Below are 22,058 nucleotides of genomic sequence, written 5' to 3'. Positions count from 1 at the left end.
TTAATTTCCAAAAGTCACAAGCACTAATCTCTTTGTGGTAAAAATACTAAATAATATACACTGATTTAAGTTGCATTGATGTAAAAAAAACCAGTGGTTCTAGATGAATTTTGACATTTGGGCTTGAAAATGCATAAAAATTGTTAGCTTGTTCTACAAAGCACTTTATTGAAAATACACATTGCAATGAAATGTTAGTAACCCATTTTGTTCAAACAAATATCACTGCGTTTAATTTCAGCTTTTTGCAGTCCTTCAGTATCTAGTTATTTACAGTGCTGGCAATGGTGTTCACCAACAGATCACCAACATGAATTTGACCACAGTGAATAATATTCTTAAATGTGAAAGGTCTCAAAAGAAGTACTTGGAAAAAACAGTGAAACTCTGCTGTTAAGCTAGCATTTCATTACAGCAATCTAACAGTCTTTCCAGTCACAGTCAAGAAGTCATCATCAGCCAAGGCATGAAGTGCTTCTTCGAACATTCCTTTAGTGACAGCCTTAAAGAAAAGAGAAAAGCTTGAGAACATATACAAAAGGCTACATGCTACAAAGCCCCTAAACAAAAAACACGTGATTCTGCTTGTCTCACCAAACTTCCATGTCAAGTTTGCCAGGTCTTAGGTAAAAGTTTTGTCTTTTTAAGCTGTGAAATTCATCCTGGAATGCAACAGTTAAAGTGGGTTCTTTCTGGCCTGTGCATCCTCAATGGTAATAAGAGATTCTGCGATCATGGCTTACAATTTTGTTGACGTACAAACCAGAATAGACACATATAGCTGACAAGAATAATCAGCTTATTTTTGTCAGCAAGACAAGTGTGTAAGTAATCAAGATCTCTTCTATTCCACAGGTGGAACTTATGTCTATGAAAGAAACACTAATTGAAACCAGAATTAAGCTAGTTAATCAGGAACACCTGATGACCAACTGGCTAGCAGGCTAACCTTATGCTTATTGATGTGTCAGAAGGACAGCAAGTAAATAGATTCCAAGGCCAGAAGGGACCACTGTAAACACTAATTACCTGTATAACAAATGGCATACATACAATTTCTACATTACCTTTTCAATTATCTTATTTCATCATTAGGGTTCTTGATCATTCGCAGTTAACTTGTGATTAACTCAAAAATTAATTGCAATCGCAGTTTTAATCATACTGTTAAATAGAATTCCAATTAAAAATTATTAAATATTTTGGATGTTTTTCTACATTTTCATATATACTGCATTCTGTGTTGTAACTGAAATCAAAGTGTACATTCTTTTTATTACAAATATTTGCACTGTAAAAATGATAAACAAAAGAAATAGTATTTTTCAATTCATCTCATACAAGTACTGTAGTGAAATCTCTTTGTCGTGAAAATGCAACTCACAAAAGGTAATTTTTTTTTGGTTATATGACTGCACTCAAAAACAAAACAATGTAAAACAATTAGTGTCAGTCCTAGTTCTTGTTCAGCCAATCGCTAAGACAAACCAGTTTGTTTACATTTACGGGAGATACTGCTGCCCTCTTCATATTTACAGTATCACCAGGCAGTTGCATGGCACTTTTGTAGCTGGCATTGCAAGGTATTTACATGCCAGATATGCTAAACATTCGTATGCCCCTTCATGCTTCAGCCATCATCTTTGTACTTGTGCGATCAATCACCATTAATCTTTTTAATCCTTTGACAGCCCTATTAATCATCTAACAGATATTAACCTGAATAGCGTGGTAAAATGTTGAGCTAGAGTCTTACCTTGGCAATAGAGTCTGATGATCCATTACCTCATGCAGTACTGATCTTGTACTTTCATTCATTTTATCAAATTCATCGATGCAGCAAATGCCATTGTCACTGAGAACCAGAGCACCTGTCTGCAGAACCAGCTGCCTTGTCTCTGGGTCCTTCATTACACCAATGAAGACCAACTGCACTAGAGCCCTTCCCTGATGTGTACTGGCCTCTAGGAACCAGGTTATAGACATATTGAAGCAGCTGTGATTTACTAGTGCCAGGATCACCACACAGAAGAATGTTGATCTCAGCACGAAAACTGCCTCTTCCGGTATGACTCAAATCTTTTCTTGATCCCCCAAACAGTTGAAGCAGAATGCCCTATAAAAATAAGATTTTTTCCAACTCAGACACCAAAATTCTTGACAATTACATGAGCCAATCTCTGACTGAGTGAACTGAAATGTCAAATGAAAATTGTCTCAGGTCATTAACAGAACACATGTAAAGCTGGAGTACTGTTTTCTGTCAAGTATCACTAAAAAGGGTAGTGAGTTCTATCTTTGAAGCTTCAAAGATTTTCCAGGTCAAATCTGCTTAGATTACTTTTTAAATTAAACTGCCATCTCTGCAAAGTCGATTTTGAATTTAAACATTGAGCTAGATTCTTTCTGGATCTCTTATCAACAAAGACTTTACAGGTGGTGTGATGCTGTATAAAAGAAGGTAGACATGTATCATCCCTGTTGCGCAATTGTGATAAACCTTGTACATATGTCATGTAAGGTATCATTGGAAAAGGTATCATAGTCTGCTAAGTATGATTATCCTGTTTGTATGCCTGTATCATCATTGTATATGAAGTGATGAAAGTGAAGTTGCATGGCACCCACCCTGGCCCTGGCTCCCAGCACAGGGAGGCTTGACTGAATAGCTGTCACACTGGGTCCTCTGCTTGCGCCAGCCGCCATGACAGGAATCAACATTTCTTCCCCTCACCCCTCCCCCTCCAGAGAGTACCTCCACCTTCCACTCCCAAGCCGCCAGTGTCCTCTTTTTGGAACTTAAAATATGGTAACCCTAATGTGCATGGTAAGTTACTGGCACAAACATGGTGTCCTGGGTCACGTGCTCAGTCATGAGGCATTCAGTGCCTAGATGCTGCCTGAAGGGATCTCAGGAGGGGGTCTCTAGAACAGCTGATTGTCCTTAATGGGCCATCAAGCAGGCTGGCTAGCAGGGTGGATAAAAATCAATTATTTAAAAAAGAGAATAAAAAAAGATTTTATTTAAATCAGATAGTTTTAATTACATAATAGCTCAAAAATATCTTATCTCAGCATAGAATAGGGATTATAAATTCTAATTCTATAGTATGAGACAATATATTCATGTAATGTTTAAGAAAAGTTTTGTAAATGAGTTCCAATAGTTCATGGATTAGGGACCCAATCTTATGTGGTTACAGGGGCTTCTGTATAGATTATTTAGGTTAATCTTTCTAGCTACCCAATGGGACTCAGTGCTCAGTCTAGAAGATACCATCAGAGATACTTAATTTTGCAGTTCTCAAACTGTGGATTTGTGTCTCCAGAGATAACGTGTTTATTAACAGGAAAAATGTTTTTCAATAAATAAATAATATTTAGAGGTGAGAAATAACAGACCTCAACTCTATTGTCCCTCTGCAAATTTGTGTACACAGAGTCAATCCCTTACTTCTCTCTAAAAGTTCAATGAATAGAAAATTGTTGGGAGTGGAATAGATCTGGACAAGGAGAAGAAGTCTGGAGGTAAATGTGAGACGTGAGGGACGTATGCTTGTTTTGTTAAACTATTATATGTTTGCTGTTGAAGGACAAAATCCAGAATACTTAATGTTGTTGTTTTAGTTAAACAAAACAATTTAAATGTCTGTCTGGTGATGTTCTTCTGTATTACTGTAGGACCTCCTCAAGTTGTTGCATATCGAGTGGTTCATTAAGATCCAAGCCAACATTCTCTTCCTCTTTAGCCAATGGAGCAATAAAACGCTGAAGAAATCTCTGAATATTGCAAAAATATTTAAGAGTGCCCAAAGGGGCAGAGCTGTGACTTCACTACCACACAGTCCTACACCGGATGACATTTTCCTGGCTCAAATTACCTTCAAAAATACTCTCTATATTGCAGGTATTCAAAAACTCCTAAAGAGTAGTGTGGCAAACCCAGGACAAATGGCTACAAAGGGAGGGGTAGTAATTAGTCCCAGGGGGGGTTAAAAGGCCTCTCCCTATCCACTGAGGAGAGATAGCCATGGGGAAATAAGGTTCAGCTGGAAAAGGAGTTACCAGGGAACTAATTAGGTTCAGCTGGCCCCAACTGCTAGAGACCTTTTTAAACCGCCCTGGCATGGAAGCAGGGGGGAGAGTGAGAGAAGCTGCTAGCAAGTTAGGTGCAGCAAGGCTCTGAACCCTTCCAGCAAGAGTGCACTCTGTCCCCAGAAGGGGAGACACCCAGCACAAGGGACTGACTGAGGGAGGGATCAGCCAGACCCTGTGAGACCTGGAAGGATTTTGCTTTGCCCAAGCTTGTGTCTCCAAGGCTAAAAAGGACTGAGCCTGCTGAGGAGAAGCAGGTACTTTGCCACACTAGGGATACCCCTAATGCATCCCCCTACAGGATATTTCTCTCACGCACACTACAAGTTTCTTAATTCCAACAATATCTTTCAAATTTCACACAGTAAAGCATACCAATTACTTTGAAAAAGCCTTATCAAGCTATTATCTTTTTTTAGTGAACTAATTTTTTATAATTTTATAAATACAAGTTAAACGAACACTTTTAGGAATGGGATAACATGCTAAACATATTACCATTAAAAAAAGTATATGAAATTTTACTGAGGATTTTAACCTCTATTATACCCTAATGCCTACAAACCTTACTCCTGGACCAAAATCCCAACCTAGCAAGCTCTGTACAAACAGAATAAAAAGATCTTTCCCAAAAAGCTTACCATACAAGTATAAGACAAGAGACAACAGATGGATACAGACAGGGACATAAAAAGGAAGAAGGAAATGGTATTGATCAGTATGACAGGCAGTGGTCTCAGCACACCAGCAGACTAGCTGTTGTAAAGGCTTTTGTAGGCATCACAGAAAAGGAGAGCTTTAAGAAGAGCTTTAGAGGAGGAGAATAAGGTAGCTTTATAAATATTTACAGGGAACTCCTCCTAAGTGTAAGGGGCAGCATGGGGAAACACACAAAGGTGCTCATTTGAAAATTTAACAAATGGGCGGTAGAAGCGGTCGAACTGGAAAAGAAAGAAGACTTCTCAATAGTTAATGAGAGTTGATGGTTAAAGTGGGGCTGGGCCATGACAGAGCTTGAAAGTGAAGCCCAAGTGGCTTATGCTCAATGGAGCTGAAAAGGGGGAGCCAGTGACAAAATGGAAAGAGAGGGGTGATCTGCTCAAAACAACATACTAAGAAAATATTTGTGGCAACATTCTGAACTGGCCTGAGTGGGGTAAGGTTTCATTTGTTAAGGCCAGAGAAAAGGGTATTGCAGTAATCAAGACACAAGAGGAGAGTTTTAGGCCAGGTCTACACTACAGACCTATATTGATATAACTGCATTGCTCAGGGGTGTGAAAAATTCACGCCCGAGTGACGCAGTTATACCAGTCTAATCCCCTCTGTAGACAATGCTATGTTGACAGGACAGCTTCTCCCATCAGCATAGCTACTGTCTCTCAGGAGATGGATTAACAATGCTGACAAGAAAAGCTCTCCCATTGGTATAGGACTGAGGTGGGCACACTACGGCCCGCGGGCCACATCCGGCCTACGGGACCCTCCTGAGCTCCTGGCCCGGGAGGCTAGTTCCCAGCCCCTCCCCTCTGCTCTTCCCCCTCTCCTGCAGCCTCAGCTCACTGCGCTGCTGGCACAATGCTCAGTGGTGTGGCTGCGAGCTTCTGGGGCAGCACAACTGCAGAGCCCAGCCTGACTCAGTGCTCTGTGCTGCGTGGTGGCGTGGCTGGCTCCAGCCAGGCGGCACGGCTGTAGTGTTGCCAGTCACTGGTGTTCCAGGCAGTGCGGTAAGGGAGTGTGGGTGAGGAGGGTGTTGGATAGAGGGCAAAGGAGTTCAAGGTGTGGACAGGGGATGGGGGTATGGACAGGGGTCGGGGCGGTCAGAGGGAAGGGAACGGGTTGAATGGGGGTAGGGGTCCTGGGGGGGGCAGTCAGGAAGGAGAAGGGGGGCAGTCAAGGGCTTGGGTTCTGGGGGTTGTCAGGGGACAGGGAGTGGGGGGGTGGGGTGGATGGGACAAGGGTACCGGGGGGCCGTCAGGGAACGGGGGGGTTGGATGGGGCAGGAGTCCGGGGGGGCATCAGGGGGTGAGAAGCAGGGGGGTCAGATGGGGGCTGGGCTGGGCCACGCCTGGCAGTTTGGGGAGGCACAGCCTCCCCTAACCAGCCCTCCATACAATTTCCCAACTCCAATGTGGCCCTCAGGATAAAAAGTTTGCCTGCCCCTGGTATAGGAGCACCTGTACAGCATTTTAAGTGTAGACTTGCCCTTAGATGGACAGACGAAGGCTGTATCTTAGAGAGGTTATGCAGGTTATGTTTTCTACATGATCAAGAAACAGGGTAGCTGGGAGAATTTGAGGGGAAATTAAGCCCTCTGTTTTAGATATGTTGAGTTTGAACTCACAGCTAGACATCTACGAGGAGATGTCTGAGGCACGGGCTGCAATTTTAGTTTCAACACAAAGACAAGTCTGAAGTAGAGAGGTACAGCTGAGTTTTCTACATAGAGCAGATAGCTGAATTTGTGTTTGCAGATGAGATTACCCAGAGATAAAATGGAGAGGGAGAAGAGAAGGGAGCTCAGGACAGAAGCATTTGGAACTCCCACAGAACGTTGGAGGGCAGATGAAGAGGATCCTCTAAAGGACATGCTGAAGAAGTGATTAAAGAGGTAGAAGGAGAACCAGCAAAGGACAGAAGCCAGGGAAGCCAAAGGAAGATGAGACTTCAAGAAGAGCATGTCTGAGTGTGCTGAAGACAGCTGACAGGGCAAGGAAAATGAGGATAGAGTACTGGTTCTGAGCTTTAGCTAGTAAATGGTGATTAGAGACTCTAGGGAGAGCAGTTTCATTGTAGCCCAAGGGATGGAATCCAAATTGATGAACTCTATGGTGGAATTAGAGGAAAGAAACTCCAGACAATGATTTTACTTTTCCTCCTCTTAAGAACACGGTATGAAAACATCAGTGTTCTTCAAACACCCTGGGATTGATCCTAAACATAACTCAATTCTGATATTTGCTAGAATTAAATATTGCACATAGAGAAGATACAAATAAGCTTTTTGTGAAAGAAATGGAGGTATTCACACTCGTTCACCTACCCGGAACTTAACTTTGCATGAAGCTACAATAGTATCTGTTCCCCAGATCACAAGCTTTTGTCCAAGAGATTGTTCACTTGCCAATGCATCCTTTGCTGGCTGTGGGAAGGAAAAAGCCATCAGTATGGATAATATAAATACATTTTAGAAGAAAAATTACCAGCAAAATCTGAAAGATCTACCTACCTCAACAGAATGCAAGTCCACCTGTCTGGCTTTGCGGGCATATCCAAGATCTGGCTTCTGCCTAACTGGAGTTCCTCGCACACCACTCCTTGGAGTACCCTCCACTCTAGAGCTGGGAGTGCCATAGGTCAGAGGTGAACCTATTAAAATCAAGTGGAATTGCAACAAAGAAAATGTTTAATTATACTTCAAAATATTAACGAATACACTGTGCCCTAATGACGTAAACAAGTTAGTGTTAGTCAGTGTGATGGCAGGCCAGCAAAGTTTGTAAGTCTTGTTAATTTTATAGCTGTATTTTACAAGGCTGTACTAACCATAGAATGTACTGTATAAATTTTAATCTATATTTCTCCAAGCCAGAAGGAACACACTTAGCTAAAATAGTTTATTTTAAACCCCAACAATATTTTAAAACACCGTAGAACTTAACAAGCAGCTCACACTCAGGGCAAAAAAGGATGTTTTAGTATGAGTATATTGTTACTGGTTGTATGTTTTATGCGTTAAAATAACATAAGAACATAAGAATGGCCGTACCGGGTCAGACCAAAGGTCCATCTAGCCCAGTATCTGTCTACCGACAGTGGCCAATGCCAGGTGCCCCAGAGGGAGTGAACCTAACAGGCAATGATCAAGTGATCTCTCTCCTGCCATCCATCTCCATCCTCTGACGAACAGAGGCTAGGGACACCATTCTTACCCATCCTAGCTAATAGCCATTTATGGGCTTAGCCACCATGAATTTACCCAGTCCCCTTTTAAACATTGTTATAGTCCTAGCCTTCACAACCTCCTCAGGTAAGGAGTTCCACAAGTTGACTGTGCGCTGCGTGAAGAAGAACTTCCTTTTATTTGTTTTAAATCAATTAATTAAATTAAAAGCAAGGCACCAACTAACCTGTAATTGAAAACAATCCTGTTCATTCAAAAGGCCCTTTTTGTTTTTAAATTGACAGCTATGTAAAAGCCTAAAATAAATCTTTCCGTCTACGCCATTTAATAGCCAATAATACACAGATATCAGCATTTTGCTCCTACTACTGACAAGCATAACCAAAATTGTAGTGGGCTGGAAAGCAGAACATCTTAAGCATTTGGGCTTTGCATGCCAACTGCTGGAGAAGTTGGCATTGGCTGTAGATCTCCTGTAGATGTGGAGTCATCTGTTCGACCTTTTTGTGAAAGAGGAGACTGAGCATCTTCAGTGCGTGCTGGAACAAGATGAAAGCTGGTAAGTAGCTATTTCATACATTAGCTGCAACATTCTACACAGATTAATGTTAAAAGACCAAATCACAAAATAGATCATACGACAGAATAAACAATAACTCGGCTGATATAAAATTAAAAAGCAAAGTGCAATATGTTGCTGAAATGAAAATGAAGAATATTTGTGAGATTCCAAAAGTGCAAAATAGCTTAAGAATTTAAAATAATTAATACTGCAATTATCTTCCTAAATGCATAAGAAATCAGAGCTGCTACTACTAATCAGGGCCGGCTCCAGAGCCCAGCGGGGCAAGCACCCGCCTGGGGCGGCCCTTTCCCGGGAGGGGGGGGGGGGGCAGGCTGGGCGGCGGACCTCCCGCAGGCATGACTGCGGAGGGGACGCTCGGCCGGCGGCTCCAGTGGACCTCCCGCAGGCATGACTGCGGACGGTTCGCTGGTCCCGCGGCTCGGCTGGACCTCCCGCAGGCATGACTGCGGCAGCTCAAGCGGAGCCGCCGGACCAGCGAACCGCCCGCAGCTGCGGGAGGTCCAGCCGAGCCGCGCGACCAGCGGACCCTCCGCAGTCATGCCCGCGGGAGGTCCGCTGCTCCCGCGGCTCGGGGGCGCCTCCCGGGCATGACTGCTTGGGGCGGCCAAATTTGTAGAGCTGCCCCTGCTACTAATGCTATGAAAACCTAACCCATATAGCACTTTTCATCAGTAGACTCCTTTGTAAAGTGCTCTGAGAGCAATATCATTATCACTATTTTCCAGCTGGGGAAACTGAGGCACAGAGCAGCGGAAGCAACCTACATACTGGTGAGTATCAAAGCTTTTCAAGTGCAGTGCTAAGTTTCACGTATCATATTTGTAACATTTGTAAACTTGCCTCCGTTTCACTTTTAAAAAGCATCCTCTTGCACCCATGCCTTGTTGAAGACTAAGGCCAGGTCCATACAACAAAGTTTTGTCAACATAGCTATGCCAGTGACAGGATGTAAAAAACCATAGCCCTAGCCGACACAGCTATGCCAGCAAAACCCCACAGTTGTAGCCACAGCTATGCTGACAGAAGAGATTCACAGAAACGGGAAAGCCTGCCCCACAGCAAGCCGAGCTTACAAATGACGTTACCTACCTTCCCCTATAGCTGTGCTGGCAAAGCCTCTGTAGGGAAACGTTGCACTTACGAGTCGGGGGGTTGCTGCTCCGCCCGCGCTTGCTGCCGCCGCGGCGGCTCGGTGTGGAGGCCGGCGAGGACATGACGCTGCTTCACCGGCTGCTGCTGCTCCCTGCGCGGGCGGAGAGAGAAACTGAGGCAGCGCAGAGCGACCCCCCCGTTCCCCGGCCCGGAGCCCGCGCTGAGCCCAACACGTTCCTGGGAATTAACGGCACGACACGGAGCCGCCGCCGCCGCGACCCCGCCCCAGAGGGACGCACCCGCCACTCGATCCCCTTCGCGCGCAGATATTCGCGGGGGGGGGGGAAACGGCGGCGTCTCGCGCCCTTTCCCCACTTTTCTTCCGGAAGCACCTTCCGCCAGCCCCTGAACCCCGAGAAAATTGCGCGCCAAACGGGTCACGTGGGCGGGCTCTCCCGGGCGACTATTGGTAGGTAAAGCCGGGAGAGCCCAACTCAGCCCAGAAAGGGGGACGGAACCACCCATCTAGATTCCGGGTACGGACGATCGCCCCCTAGCGGCTCTGTGAGCCTCTCTGCCGGGACAGAGCAAAGCCTGACAGGAGCCCGATTCTCCCACAATACAGGGGATTCACTCACGTACAGCCTAGATCAGGTTCACAGGCAAGGTTCCCCCTTTCTCCCTGGTGATAATGGTATCACCCATACTTGCCCAAGTGTCGCGACACAGGCCCGCCCTCTCATCACCACCCCCTTCTTACGGAGCCGGGGTTGGCTTCCATCTCTCCTGCTAGTTTCGTGAGTCCGGTGGCTGTTACTAGGAAGTGACGTATTGCGTGAGGCGGAGGTGACGTGGGGCGCGCAGGCTCGGGCCGGTGGGAGGGGTTTGGACAAGATGGCTGGATCCACAGGTCTGTGAGGGGGCTCGAGATGGGCCTGGGGCGGGTGTGGGGAAGCGGGTCTCCGCTCTGTGGGCTGCGAGAGCCCCGGGGTGGGGGCGGGGTTGTACCTGCCTCTCTCTGGCAAAGGGGAGTTGGTGTCTGGGCTGAGCCGCGGTGACAGGGCCCGGCGCCGGCCGGAACCGGGGCGGGGGTCCCCGGCGGAGCCCCGGTGCAGGCGGCGGTACGGCAGCGCCTCCTTCCTCAGGGGCAGGTGCGGCCGGGCAGGAGTTCCACCCCCGTGCCTCGTGCGGCGCCCGAAGGGCTGCGGGACAGGCCGGGGTGGCGGGGGCACCCTTCTCGGGCCCCGTGCGGCGGGCCTGGGGTCTCCGCCCGGCAGAGCGGAGCCCGAATCCGTACGGCGGGAAGGGAGCGGACCTCAGTGCCCGTACAGAGGATAGGGAAGCGGCGGGGCAGAGCCACGGGGAGGTGATGATTTAGTGCCCACTGCCGAGGTGTGGGTGCCTGAGAGGCAGGGCCGAGTAGGAGGGACAAACTCATCTCAGTGTCTAGTGCAGAGCGGCTTATTGTGCCGCCAAGGGGGATGGATACCGTCTCTTAGTCTGCTGCAGATAGTGACGGACAGTACGGCAGTACTTGGGGCTGGGCTATCCCACCACGGTAACCAGTCTAGCTGGTGTGGGGTAGCTCAATAGCCCAGCCTGCGGGAGCGGAGCTCACCTTATTGTTCAATAAAGGCATCATTGGGCACAGAGCAGAGTCTTAGCTCTGGGCTTCAGTGTAATGCCCAAGTGAGGATTTAGAGGGAATTTAGGAGGCAAAGGAATCAACGTGAACAAATGGAGAGAATGGGAGGGAAGAGCCCAGGGGCAGGGGAACAAACTGACTTCAGTGCTCAATTCAGGGCGTATGGGGGTCAAGCTAATTTGACTTAGTGTTTCATCTGTTGAGCTTATGGAGAGCTAGGGCTGCAGACCAGAACTTTGTGATGTAGAACCCCCGTCTGTGCCTAATGCAGGTGGTGTGCAGTGGAAGAGGAATAGAGACTACTAGGGAGAACTTGGGGGAGAAAAACTCCCCTCACTGTGCCAGGCTTTGGAAATAGGGTATGCGTGGCAGATCCTGTAGAAAGGGGAGAGAGCAGCCCTCAGTACCTTGGGGAGCTCCCACTGCAGAGACTGGGTGCTGCTGTACTACCGTTGGTGGCAATGGAAAAGCTTGCGTTGCCCAATGTGGGCTGAATTGGGGTGGGCCACCATGTGAGAGGAATGGCTATATTGAAGGAACTATGTAGTTACTTAGTTGTGGGAGAACTGTATTTTGTTACTCTTTTTTAGAAATGCCTTCTGGTGTTGGAGTTAAAATAAAATAAGATTTTTTTTTTAAAGTACTCTTGGGCTAGAGTGAGTTCCCAGATTTTTGCACTCCTGCCTGTCTCTGAGTTCTAGGTCATCTGGTTTCCTCCAGTAAATAGGAAGTAAAGTTGGTTTTGCTTGTGAGTGAATCTTTTTGCTGCTTGCAACTTTTTGCATTCAAAACCGTTGTTTCATTCCGGCTGTAACTAAAAATTCATGTTGTTGAATCAGAAAACTGTCCTACTTCTGCTCTGTACTCACTCAGTTCTGTAAGGGAGAAATAATAAGCTGCTAAAACTCACTGCGTTTTCTATCCCAGTGCTCTTTGCATATTAACAAATAATTATTATTTTGCAAAGCTTGTATGTGTGTATGTATACATTTACAGGCATTACTTTCCTTATTATTGAAATGCAGCTACTTGTATAGGAAAACATAGTTGGTGCTTAACTATACGTAAGTATCTTTTCATCTCCAGAGATCCTAAAGTGCTTTATTCCATACTTCCCTAGCACCACTGAAAATCAGCCATCTTTTCAGTAGAGGGGGAAACCAGGCAGAGTCAGAGAACTGCACAACAGGAAGGGAAGGTGGTTTTTAAGGTCTCAGCCAAACACACATGCCCCTTTCCCAGGAAACTGCACGGTACTCTCTTGGGACAAAACTCACTGCAGGCATAAGCAGATGTGACTCCAGTGAGGTCAATGGGATTCTGCCTACTTTACGTCATGGCTGAATTTCATCCTTATTTCAGAAAGAAGAAGGTCAGAGCTGAAACTGCCATAATGTGTAGTTTTTGTTTGGATGAACTCTAGGGGGTGTAATCCTGGCCCCATTGAAGTAAATGGCAAAACTCCTGTTGAATGCAATTTGGCCAGGATTCACCCTGAAGCATTCCTTTCCTGAAGCTTAAACCACTAGTCAGCTATCTGAGGACATAAGAAAACTACAGAGCATTTTAGAACAAGAAGAAATGTTGTTTGAAAATAACTGTCCCTGAGTATGCCTTAAAGAAAATACATACTTCAACATGGCCAGTTATATTGTTGTTCGATAGCATCCTCACCGTAACCAATTATCTACCTTTCAAAACACCCTCATCTGTTTATTTAATGTGCAGATGTTATATCTGTTAAGCAGCTCCTCAATCTGGCCTTCAATATTGCAATTATTTCTGTTTGTAATTAGACCCATTCAGAAGCCTACATCAGTTTGTGGGCAACATTAAAGGTTTTTGGAAACTTGGGTCAAGATGTTTCTTTAGGAAAAGGATGGTTATTGTTAAAGTAAACTTAAAATGTTGTGGTTAGATGGGACTCATTGCATTCAGTTCCTTGAAATACATTGTAAATTTTTTTGGAAGGCATAAAATTACCAGCCGCAGGAAAAAACATTATCAAAGAATAATATTTAAAGCCTTTTATAAAATTGAAGCAAGAGAGGGAGGAAACAATGTGATTTTTATAACCAATTAAAATACACAATATATAACTCTTAATACATCCAAAATTCTGGCAATGCAAAAGAGAAGTCTAAATACATAATCTACATTCTGTTTTCTGTTATGTTTGCATTATAATGGTTATTAAATATATTATTTTTCAGATACATGTTTTCTGCTACTCTGGATGCACTTGTATCTAAGAGCCATAATCAAATAACTAAACTGTATCATAAGAAGTGTGAGTTATCAGGTTTTAAGCTGTGCATTTATCTTTAATTTTTTCATATTCTATTTCTAATTGCTTGAATATATAACCTTAACCATTGTTTTGCCTTTAAAAACTTTAAAACACCAATAAATTAAAGGAAATGAGATAAAGTTATCAGGTCTTTAGTAGCTACCAAATGGTAAAAGTCAACTGGTAACCATTAGTTTCAACTTTGGAGACTTATAACTGGTAGCTTTTGACCAAAGGTTAGTTACTTTAGATTTGAAGGTTTACCTCTATTTAATTACAGACTTTTTTAACAGAGGTAAAGTTGAAAGTGTGTTTTGGAGGAGTCCAGCTAACATATCAAACCAATATTACCTTTCTTTATCAATTTCATCTTAAAAGAAAATAAAAATAAAATAAAAAAACAGAATGTCTCAAAAAGAACTGTTAAGGCATTCAACCTGTTCCACACTGCCACATAATCCTGTTGTACATAATCCTGTTGCATTTGCCCTGCCCAAATTGCAGTGTCCACACAAAATTATCTTTGCCCCCAAAATTTGAAAAAATAGGAAAATATTTAAAAAAAATCAAGATAATACATGTTCAGTTCCCACTCAATAAATCAGTGTGCAGTCATAGCCTAATCTGTTTTACCTCTTGCATATCTTTAAAAAATATTTAGGGAACATAGTTAACTAGGTTGGAGGTGTAAACTGGGTGGAGTGAGAATGAGTGTGTGAAACATTGTACAGCAATAGAGCACCTTGCTGATGGTATTTCTACATTGTGGAGACTGTAGCACCATAGCTGTGTTGGCATAGCCTCATAGTGTAGATATGGCCTACACGGACAGTTTTTTCTGTCAATGTAGGTTTTCATAGCTCTGTCTACTCTGGAGATTATGCCAGCATAACTAAGTGGGGTGTGGTTTTTCACACCCCTGACTGATGCAGCTATGCTGATGAAACTTTCAAGTATAGACCTAGCCTCTGACACATCTTATGACTCTTCAGAGCAGGTCTCCCCTCCTCTACACTTCAGTAAGTCTGTAGGAGGAGAAGTGGTGGTGTTACACTAAACTGAAAACTTTACATGCTTAAATCTTTAAAATGTTAAACTTCAAACACAAACATAAATAAGTCTGCATTTTCTATGTCCCTCTATATGTGTATTCCTCTGTGCTCTGCCTCTATTCTCTATGCCTGCCTCCTTCCTCCCTTGGTGCTCCTCATTCCATGACCAGGTAGCAATCTCTTCCTGAAGTCCATGCCCCTTCCAGGGCGTTGGCCCCCCTTTTGGATCCCTAGACTCCAAATTTATTACTGTCTACCAAGAATCCATTCCTGGAGTCAGTAGCAGATAAATTTGTGTTTAACAACATTTTACAATCATTTTAAACTTTGCTCCGCATGCTCAGCTATGTAATAATAGCCTTGGCTGTAGCTGCAGGCAACAAAAGTGGGGGAAAACAAAGTTGGAACTGGTACCATCTTTTGCCTGGTTGAGTAAAACTCAGCAAGCAACAAATAGTGATATGCTTCAGCCAGGGTGAAAACAAATAATCTATAGTTTACAAAAGGCTCTTGTAAGCTATATATAGTCCTTGGGTTCTTCCCTATCTTGTGGCATAGATGGACAAGAATTTTTTTATTTTTCCCCAAGGCCCTTCCCTTAACAATCTGGTGACTCTTTTTTATAACCTTGCCTTAGCTGCTAGTTAACTCCTTTCCCTACCTGTCTCAGTGTGGTATATCACAACTGCCTTTACCTCCCCCTGACCTCCACACATGCACACTCCTCAGCCCCCACCATAAAAAAACAAAAAAAACCCCCACCACCCAACTAAAACACCCTTCTTAGCTAGGCCAACAGATCAAATTTAGGGGGTTCTATGAGAAGCCATTTTGGAGATATGAATAAAAATTGCTTTAAAAGAATCAATTAACTTCAGGCACATGTTAAGAGGATGTTACTTTAAAGCTAATTTTCTGACTTTCCAGAAAAACTCTAACCTGGGATAAGATGTGCCATGTGAAATTTCAGGAAGGTTTTTCTTTTTTGGGAGGTGAGGATGCTCCATGATATAACCTTAAGCACTGAGGGGGAGATTTTCGAAGTAGGTGCCCAGCTCCCATTTGATTTCAATGGGAGTTGGGTCATTTAAGTTCCCTTTGTGACTTTGGAAATCTCCATGTGTAAAAACATCCTTACAGCAACAGAAGTGCCTCCCATCCAGCTATACAGCCCCATGGTTGTTTTGTTCACCTCCCTGAAAAATGTTCTAAAATTTGTGTTGTATTTCAAACTGACTCAAGGTATTTAAGCTGCATAAGCAAATTATACTGATATAAACAGTTTACATTTATTTAAATTATTGGGTTGCTTGAAGGTCTTAGGCATGTTTAGATGTCAAGAGGACAATATGTGGAAGCAGCAGTGAGGCTAATCCTGGGGCAAGAGCATACCATTGAAGAAGCAACATTCAGAACAGTCTTGCTTCATGTCCTGTTTCAGAATGCTTTTGCTAATTTTAAAAATTGTAACTAAAATTACTTCAATTTCTGATTCCGCCCCCCAAAATTTTTTGTATTGTCTTTTAGATCTTACAGAGATTTAATTCAAGCTGTATTTTGAAGAAAATCTGTGCATTAATACTAACATTACGAATATAAAGTGGTCAAGCTATTTTTGAAGAGTGCACCTTTTTTTTTTTTGGTAACCTTTTGAATAACACGTGTAGTGCATTTCAAGTGCATGGCTATAAATACTTTTATTTCGCATTTTGAAAAGTGGAACATCCAACTGTAACTTACAACTGCAGAGCTCAATTTAATTTAACATACAATTAATATTAATTTCTTTTATCAATTGCGTCATTGAATTAGGCTCTTCAAAAAGAGCCTAAAAAATTAGGAATTAAACATACTAATAAAATCAACTAGGCATTCAGATAAATTTGCAAGGCCATATATCCTAAGCCCTATATCCCTTTTTAACATAAACAATTGGGTTAGAAATATATTAACTGCAGCCAAGAAAAAAAGTTGCAGAAATAATGGGGAAGAAATTACTGCTCATGCTCAGTATGTAGCTTTCAAATGCTCACAATTTAAATAAATCAAAACCACTTTTTTCTGGTACAAGCAAAAGCAATGTCCTTGATGGAGGACTATGTCAATGCTATGATTAAAGTTTCAAACTTCTTTCATGCTAGTTAAAATTTTTTAAAAGGAAAGTATTTATTTTTATCCCTTGCTGAAGTCGAATGCTTGAAGTGGTTGTGCAAACATTAAATCATTACACCTTTGATCAAAGACCACACATCAGGCCAAAATGTGACTTTCAGGAAGCAACGAGTACGTGAAAATAGGATACAATGGCAATTGTGTTGTAGCCTGGACTATATAGTGGGTGGTACATAGTTCCTGCTATAGTATTTTTAGGCTACACCTACAATTATGCAGATATATAAATGTTAGATTAATGTTGTGACCTGTGATTATTTTACAAACATAGATTGAGGGCTTGGCTACACTTACAAATTTGCAGCGCTGCAGCAGGGTGTGAAAACACACCCTCTCCAGCGCTGCAAATTGCGGCTGCCGCTTTGACTACACTTAGCGCTTCAAAGCGCTGCCGTGGCAGCGCTACCGCGGCAGCGCTTTGAAGTGCTAAGTGTAGCCACAGCCTAAGGTTCCATCTGTATGGAAATATCATAGTAAATACTGAGTCATGTCAAGGAGAGTCCCATATGCAACATTGAGGCTTATTATTCTTGCTGTTACAGTGATTCCTAATTTATTTTGGCAACTATACTAGTTTGCCAAACGAAGACCCTGCAACATTATCTGCATGAGTGGGCTCCCATTGTGTGTGTCACCATGAGGGGAAACTGTCATGGATACAATTTCAAGATCAGGAATTTTGATTTTTGCTTCCGCCATCTAGTGACATCCTTTTCCCATGGAAAAAAAGAACAGGAGTAGTTGTGGCATCTTAGAGACTAACAAATTTATTTGAGCATAAGTTTTCGTGGGCTACAGCCCACTTCATCAGATGCATAGAGTGGAACATATAGTAAGAAATATATACATACAGAGAACATGAAAAGGTGGCCATACCAACTTTAAGAGGCTAATTAATTAAGATGAGGTATTATCAGCAGGAGGGAAAAAAAAACTTGTAGTGATAATCAAGATCGCCCATTTTAGACAGCTGATAAGGTGTGAGGATACTTAACATGAGGAAATAGATTCAATATGTGTAATGACCCAGCCAATCCCAGTCTTTATTCAAACCCAAGTTAATGGTATCTAGTTTGCATATTAATTCAAGCTCAGCGGTTTCTTGTTGGAGTCTGTTTTTGAAGCTTTTCTGTTGCAAAATTGCCACCTTAAAGTCTGTTACTGAGTGACCAGAGAGATCGAAGTGTTCCCCTACTGGTTTTTGAATGTTATGATTCCTGATGAAACCATGAAATCTCTTTCCTTCACCTTATCTTAAAAGGATATTAAGATTTAAAACTATAAGTTGAAAATAAACACATTTCTTATGTGACTATCACCACCTTGGATTATTAAAAATTAATTATTTTAAACTCTAGTTTACTTGTCACTATACTCCTTGTTTACTTTTTTCATTCTCTCTAGTTGGACAGTGAAAAGTTGATTGTCACTTACAATTTTGTATAGTTGGTTTCAGTTTTAGGGGTGCAGTGCTGGAGTTAAAATAACTGGTTTTGTTGGACTCTAAAAAGATACACTGAAAAGATTAGGCTTTATAACATTAAAAAAAGTTACCAATTTAATTTGATGGTGTCTTTTGAATGATTGGGACAGAGAGTGGGCTCTGAGCTAAGCCTTAGTTCACAGCTGCCTGTGTCACATTCTGCTGAACAAAATCTAATTTCTAATAAAATTGGCAATTTGCCAAATCCCAAATGTGCCATTTCATATACCAGTAATGCAAATACACCTTTACCCTGATATACTGTGACCCGATATAACACAAATTCGGATATAACACGGTAAAGCAGCGCTTGGGGGGGGGGGGGGATGTGCACTCCGGTGGATCAAAGCAACTTCGATATAACGTGGATTCACCTATAACATGGTAAGACTTTTTGGTTCCCGAGGACAGCGTTATATCGGGGTGGAGGTGTAGTAAAAAGTACGGAAATAAGCAGTGAAACTATTCAATATCCCATCGGTGCTACATTCATTAGCTCCTCATCTCAAACTCAGTTCCGTCCTTTCCACAATTTTCAGCTCACCTATCTCCACTGTCCTCACGAGCAACCCTGAGGTGTTGAATGATGAGCTATTAAAAGACTTACCTGCTTATTTCCTTGTGGGTTTTTAGTTTGCATTACTAGAACATACAGTATATCAACTTAACTCAAAAGCTGCGTCAACACTCAGAAGTTAAGTCAACCCAGCTATGTCACTCAGGGATGTGAAAAATCCACAACCTGAATGATGTACCGTATATACTCATTCATAAGCTGAATTTTTGTAGTAAAAAAGGGAAGCGCCAGAGAAGGGGGTCAGCTTATGAACGGGTATAGAGAGAGAGATGGGGGAACAGAGCCCCTCCCCCCAACAGAGGAAGCAAGGAGAGGCAGCAGAGCCAGAAGGGAAGAGGCAGGGCCAGAGTCTCTCTGCTTCTGGCCACGCTGCTCTCCCCCCCAGCCTCCAAAGCATCTGCAGCTCCTGGGCTGGCAGGCTGCAGCCATACTTCTTGACCCCACCCCCCAGAGCAGGCTGTGGCCATCCGGCTTAGCCCGCTGGAGCAGGCTGCAGCCATGTGGCCCGGCCCAGCCCGCTGGAACATGCTGCGGCCGTGCCACCTGGTCTGGCCTGCCGGAGCAGGCTGCAGCCACGCTGCCTGGCCTGCCGGAGCAGCTCCAGCCAGGCCAGAGACATCCTCCCCTGGCCCTCCCCAGATAAGATGGGAAGGGATGGGATGGGGAGAGTGTAGGGTTCCCGGGCTATGGGTAGGGTCATGTGGGGGGTGGTCACAGGGGTTACTCCTCTCCCCCCACAAAAACTTCCTCACCAATTGCTGTCCCAGCCCGTCAGGGTAAGCAGCTGATGCGCTGGGGACACTTTACTTTAGGTTTACCTCCGTGCCTGCAGACGCTTGAGGTAAACAAACCATCTCGGCCAAAGTTTGCTGACCCTTGAATTATAGGATCGGCTTATGAACAGGTCATAACATTTTTTCCATTTTTACTTATCCATCTGGGGTGTGTGTGTGGGGATCGGCTTATAAACAAACCGGCTTACGATCAAGTATATACGGTAGTTAAGCTGACCTAACCCCTGGTGTAGATGGCACTAGGTCTATGGAAGAATTCTTCTGTGGACCTAACTACTGCCTCTTGGGGAGGTGGATGAATTACATGGATGGGAGGAACCCATCCTATTGGTGTCGTGAGTGTCTACACTGAGGCCCTAAAGCTGCACAACTGTAGCCTTGTAGCACTGCCACTGTAGCATGTAAAGTATAGACAAACTCTAAATTAACAAAGGCCTTACCTGTATTAGAAATCTTGCACTTGTGTAATGATATCCATTTAAAATGTAAGATAGTTTAATAGTGTTTAAATGCATCTAAATCAGTTTAGCTGCCTGTATGTTATGAGTTTGCACCAGTGTTGCTAGATTTATTTTAGTTCCTTCAGTGAACATTTACTAATAGAGATAAGGTGAAAGTCTTGTGTGTGAGAATTTCCCATTTTGCCTTTTTAAACTACATCAGAGTAGATATGCTGGTGCAGACCCCTAATATAATGATATTGCTGTGGGTTAAGTGTCAGTCTTATGCCAGTTCTATGCTCGTTCTCTGAGCGTTTGCATGGGTTCAAAAATGCAGTATAGATAGAACCTAAATACAATTATCCACTTTATGTTCATGTGGATAGCTGTAAGCATTGATCTGTATTAGCTGCCTTGCAGTGCTCCAGTATGTCCCTTTCATCTTCATATCTGTACTCGTATCCACTCCACAACTTGTTCCTCCTGACCTCCATGTACCCACAATCACTATCATGCTTCTGTATATGCATGCCGCATTCAGCTTTTAAGCATTATATATAGGATCATTGTAACATACTATCACTTTTTATAAATTAATTGTGTTGGGGAGAAGATGATGTGGTTGGGAGTTGGGTTTCAGGGGCTGGAGCACGGGACAGTAAGTGAGGTTTGGGTCTGGGATTGGAGAAGAAGGGCAGAGTAGAAGCGTGCTCTCATAAGCTTCCTCTAATTCATCAGAATAGAATTCTGCCAGACCACAGGAGGTTTGTTGGAGGGCATATCTGCTTTGAATCACAGGAGGTTCATCAGAACAAAGTTGTTCTCTGGTCCACTTTTCCATTACTGAGGCAAGCTGGAGATGGAGGAGGAGGTTTATGGTCTGTCCTGTGGAGGTCCATCAGACTGGGACTTCCTACTGGTAAACTGTAGGTTTGTCAGAGAAAGAAGCTGCCTCCAGAGTTGAGCTGAAATTTTTCTAATAGATCTTGAACTCTAGGCCTCAGGTCTCATATTTTCCCTGGTAGTTGTTAAGAGGGAGAAGGGGGGAAATACTTGCAGCTGAAAGTGTGTCAGTAGTGGAGTTAACGGCTCTGCTCAAAAGGCAACTTTTCCCTCCAGCAAACTTAATTGCTTCGAATTGTTAGAAAAAAAATCTCAGTGAAGTCTGAAATTCTGCTAAGATATTTCACACTTAAAGTGCTCCTTTATGCTAAAGACAAGTCCAGGGCCTTCTCATCATCCTTATTTACTGATAAATTCAAACACGAAATTGATAAGCAATAGCACCAACACCATCTTCTGGTTTCTTGACTTGTGAAAGTTCAATATATTAGAAGTGCTTCAACTAAGTTATAGTCCCTCATCAAGGTTTGTAGTTCATATTAGTGGATGCTTTTGAAAATCCCATCCAGAGATGCCTAAATGTTTTTGGAAAAATTTGGCCTGTGTTTTAACACTGAAAGCAATTTTGTTTGAGGCATAAAATCCTTATCACTTCAAAAGAGAAGCTTTTAATAAAAATACAGTGTTAATGCCTGATGCTGCAAACACTTACGTACATGCTTAATTTAAAGCAGATGAGTAGCCCTATTGAAATCAGTTGGATGTATTCATATGAGTAAAGTTAGTACTTTCTTAAATGTTTGTAGGATCAGGTCTCGGTTTGCAATATTTTGGTTTTTGTCTGTAGAAATTCTGTAAAATTCAAGTAAGATACTTGCCAACAGTGACATATAAAAACAGTGTTTGAAATTTAGTTTTATTATAATGTTAATAAAATTTACAATAGTATAAACTTTCAAATTTGTTTCATGTCTATAAACTTCTGCTCTGACCTCATTCTCCTAATAGGCTACTGTATTCAAAATGTGTAACAGTTGTGATTTCTTTCTGATATTGATAATGTATGTTTCACTTTAGGTAATTGT

General features: G+C 43.0%; 2 protein-coding genes across 8 annotated transcripts in view; one reads left to right on the top strand and one right to left on the bottom strand.

Annotated features, from left to right (window-relative positions):
• Window positions 1-151: 151 nt before the first annotated feature.
• On the bottom strand, window positions 152-10,102 carry LOC123363480 (DNA replication licensing factor MCM4-like). Of its 3 annotated transcripts, none has more exons than XR_006576773.1 (7): window positions 9,977-10,102; window positions 9,675-9,828; window positions 8,226-8,538; window positions 7,325-7,436; window positions 7,139-7,237; window positions 1,757-2,116; window positions 152-502 (listed from the first exon to the last, which is right to left on the bottom strand). XR_006576773.1 is itself a non-coding variant. In XM_045004466.1 (6 exons), the coding sequence occupies exons 3-6, from the start codon at window positions 8,249-8,251 to the stop codon at window positions 1,853-1,855; spliced, it is 501 nt and encodes a 166-aa protein (XP_044860401.1). In that variant the 5' UTR covers window positions 8,252-8,538; window positions 9,675-9,828; window positions 9,977-10,095; the 3' UTR covers window positions 1,410-1,852. The 3 variants fall into 3 exon arrangements, 1 of the variants encoding a protein (XP_044860401.1); XR_006576774.1 differs by having other exon boundaries at window positions 9,727-9,828; XM_045004466.1 differs by lacking the exon at window positions 152-502 and having other exon boundaries at window positions 1,410-2,116; window positions 9,977-10,095.
• Window positions 10,103-10,319: 217 nt separating this feature from the next.
• Window positions 10,320-22,058, top strand: part of UBE2V2 (ubiquitin conjugating enzyme E2 V2) — a 49,044-nt gene continuing 37,305 nt past the window's right edge. For 2 of the 5 annotated variants that reach the window (XM_045004468.1, XM_045004467.1), the window contains exon 1: window positions 10,452-10,587. In XM_045004468.1, coding sequence (XP_044860403.1) covers window positions 10,572-10,587 — 16 coding nt within the window. In that variant the 5' untranslated portion in view covers window positions 10,452-10,571. Of the gene's footprint in view, window positions 10,340-10,428; window positions 10,588-22,058 lie in introns of those variants that run through there. The other 3 variants (XM_045004472.1, XM_045004469.1, XM_045004471.1) reach the window with 3 other exon arrangements.

Source organism: Mauremys mutica, chromosome 2 (assembly GCF_020497125.1).
Source record: "Mauremys mutica isolate MM-2020 ecotype Southern chromosome 2, ASM2049712v1, whole genome shotgun sequence".
Taxonomy (NCBI): domain Eukaryota; kingdom Metazoa; phylum Chordata; order Testudines; family Geoemydidae; genus Mauremys; species Mauremys mutica.
The sequence above is the reverse complement of the archived record's forward strand: the minus strand, read 5'-3'. Positions and strand labels throughout refer to the sequence as shown.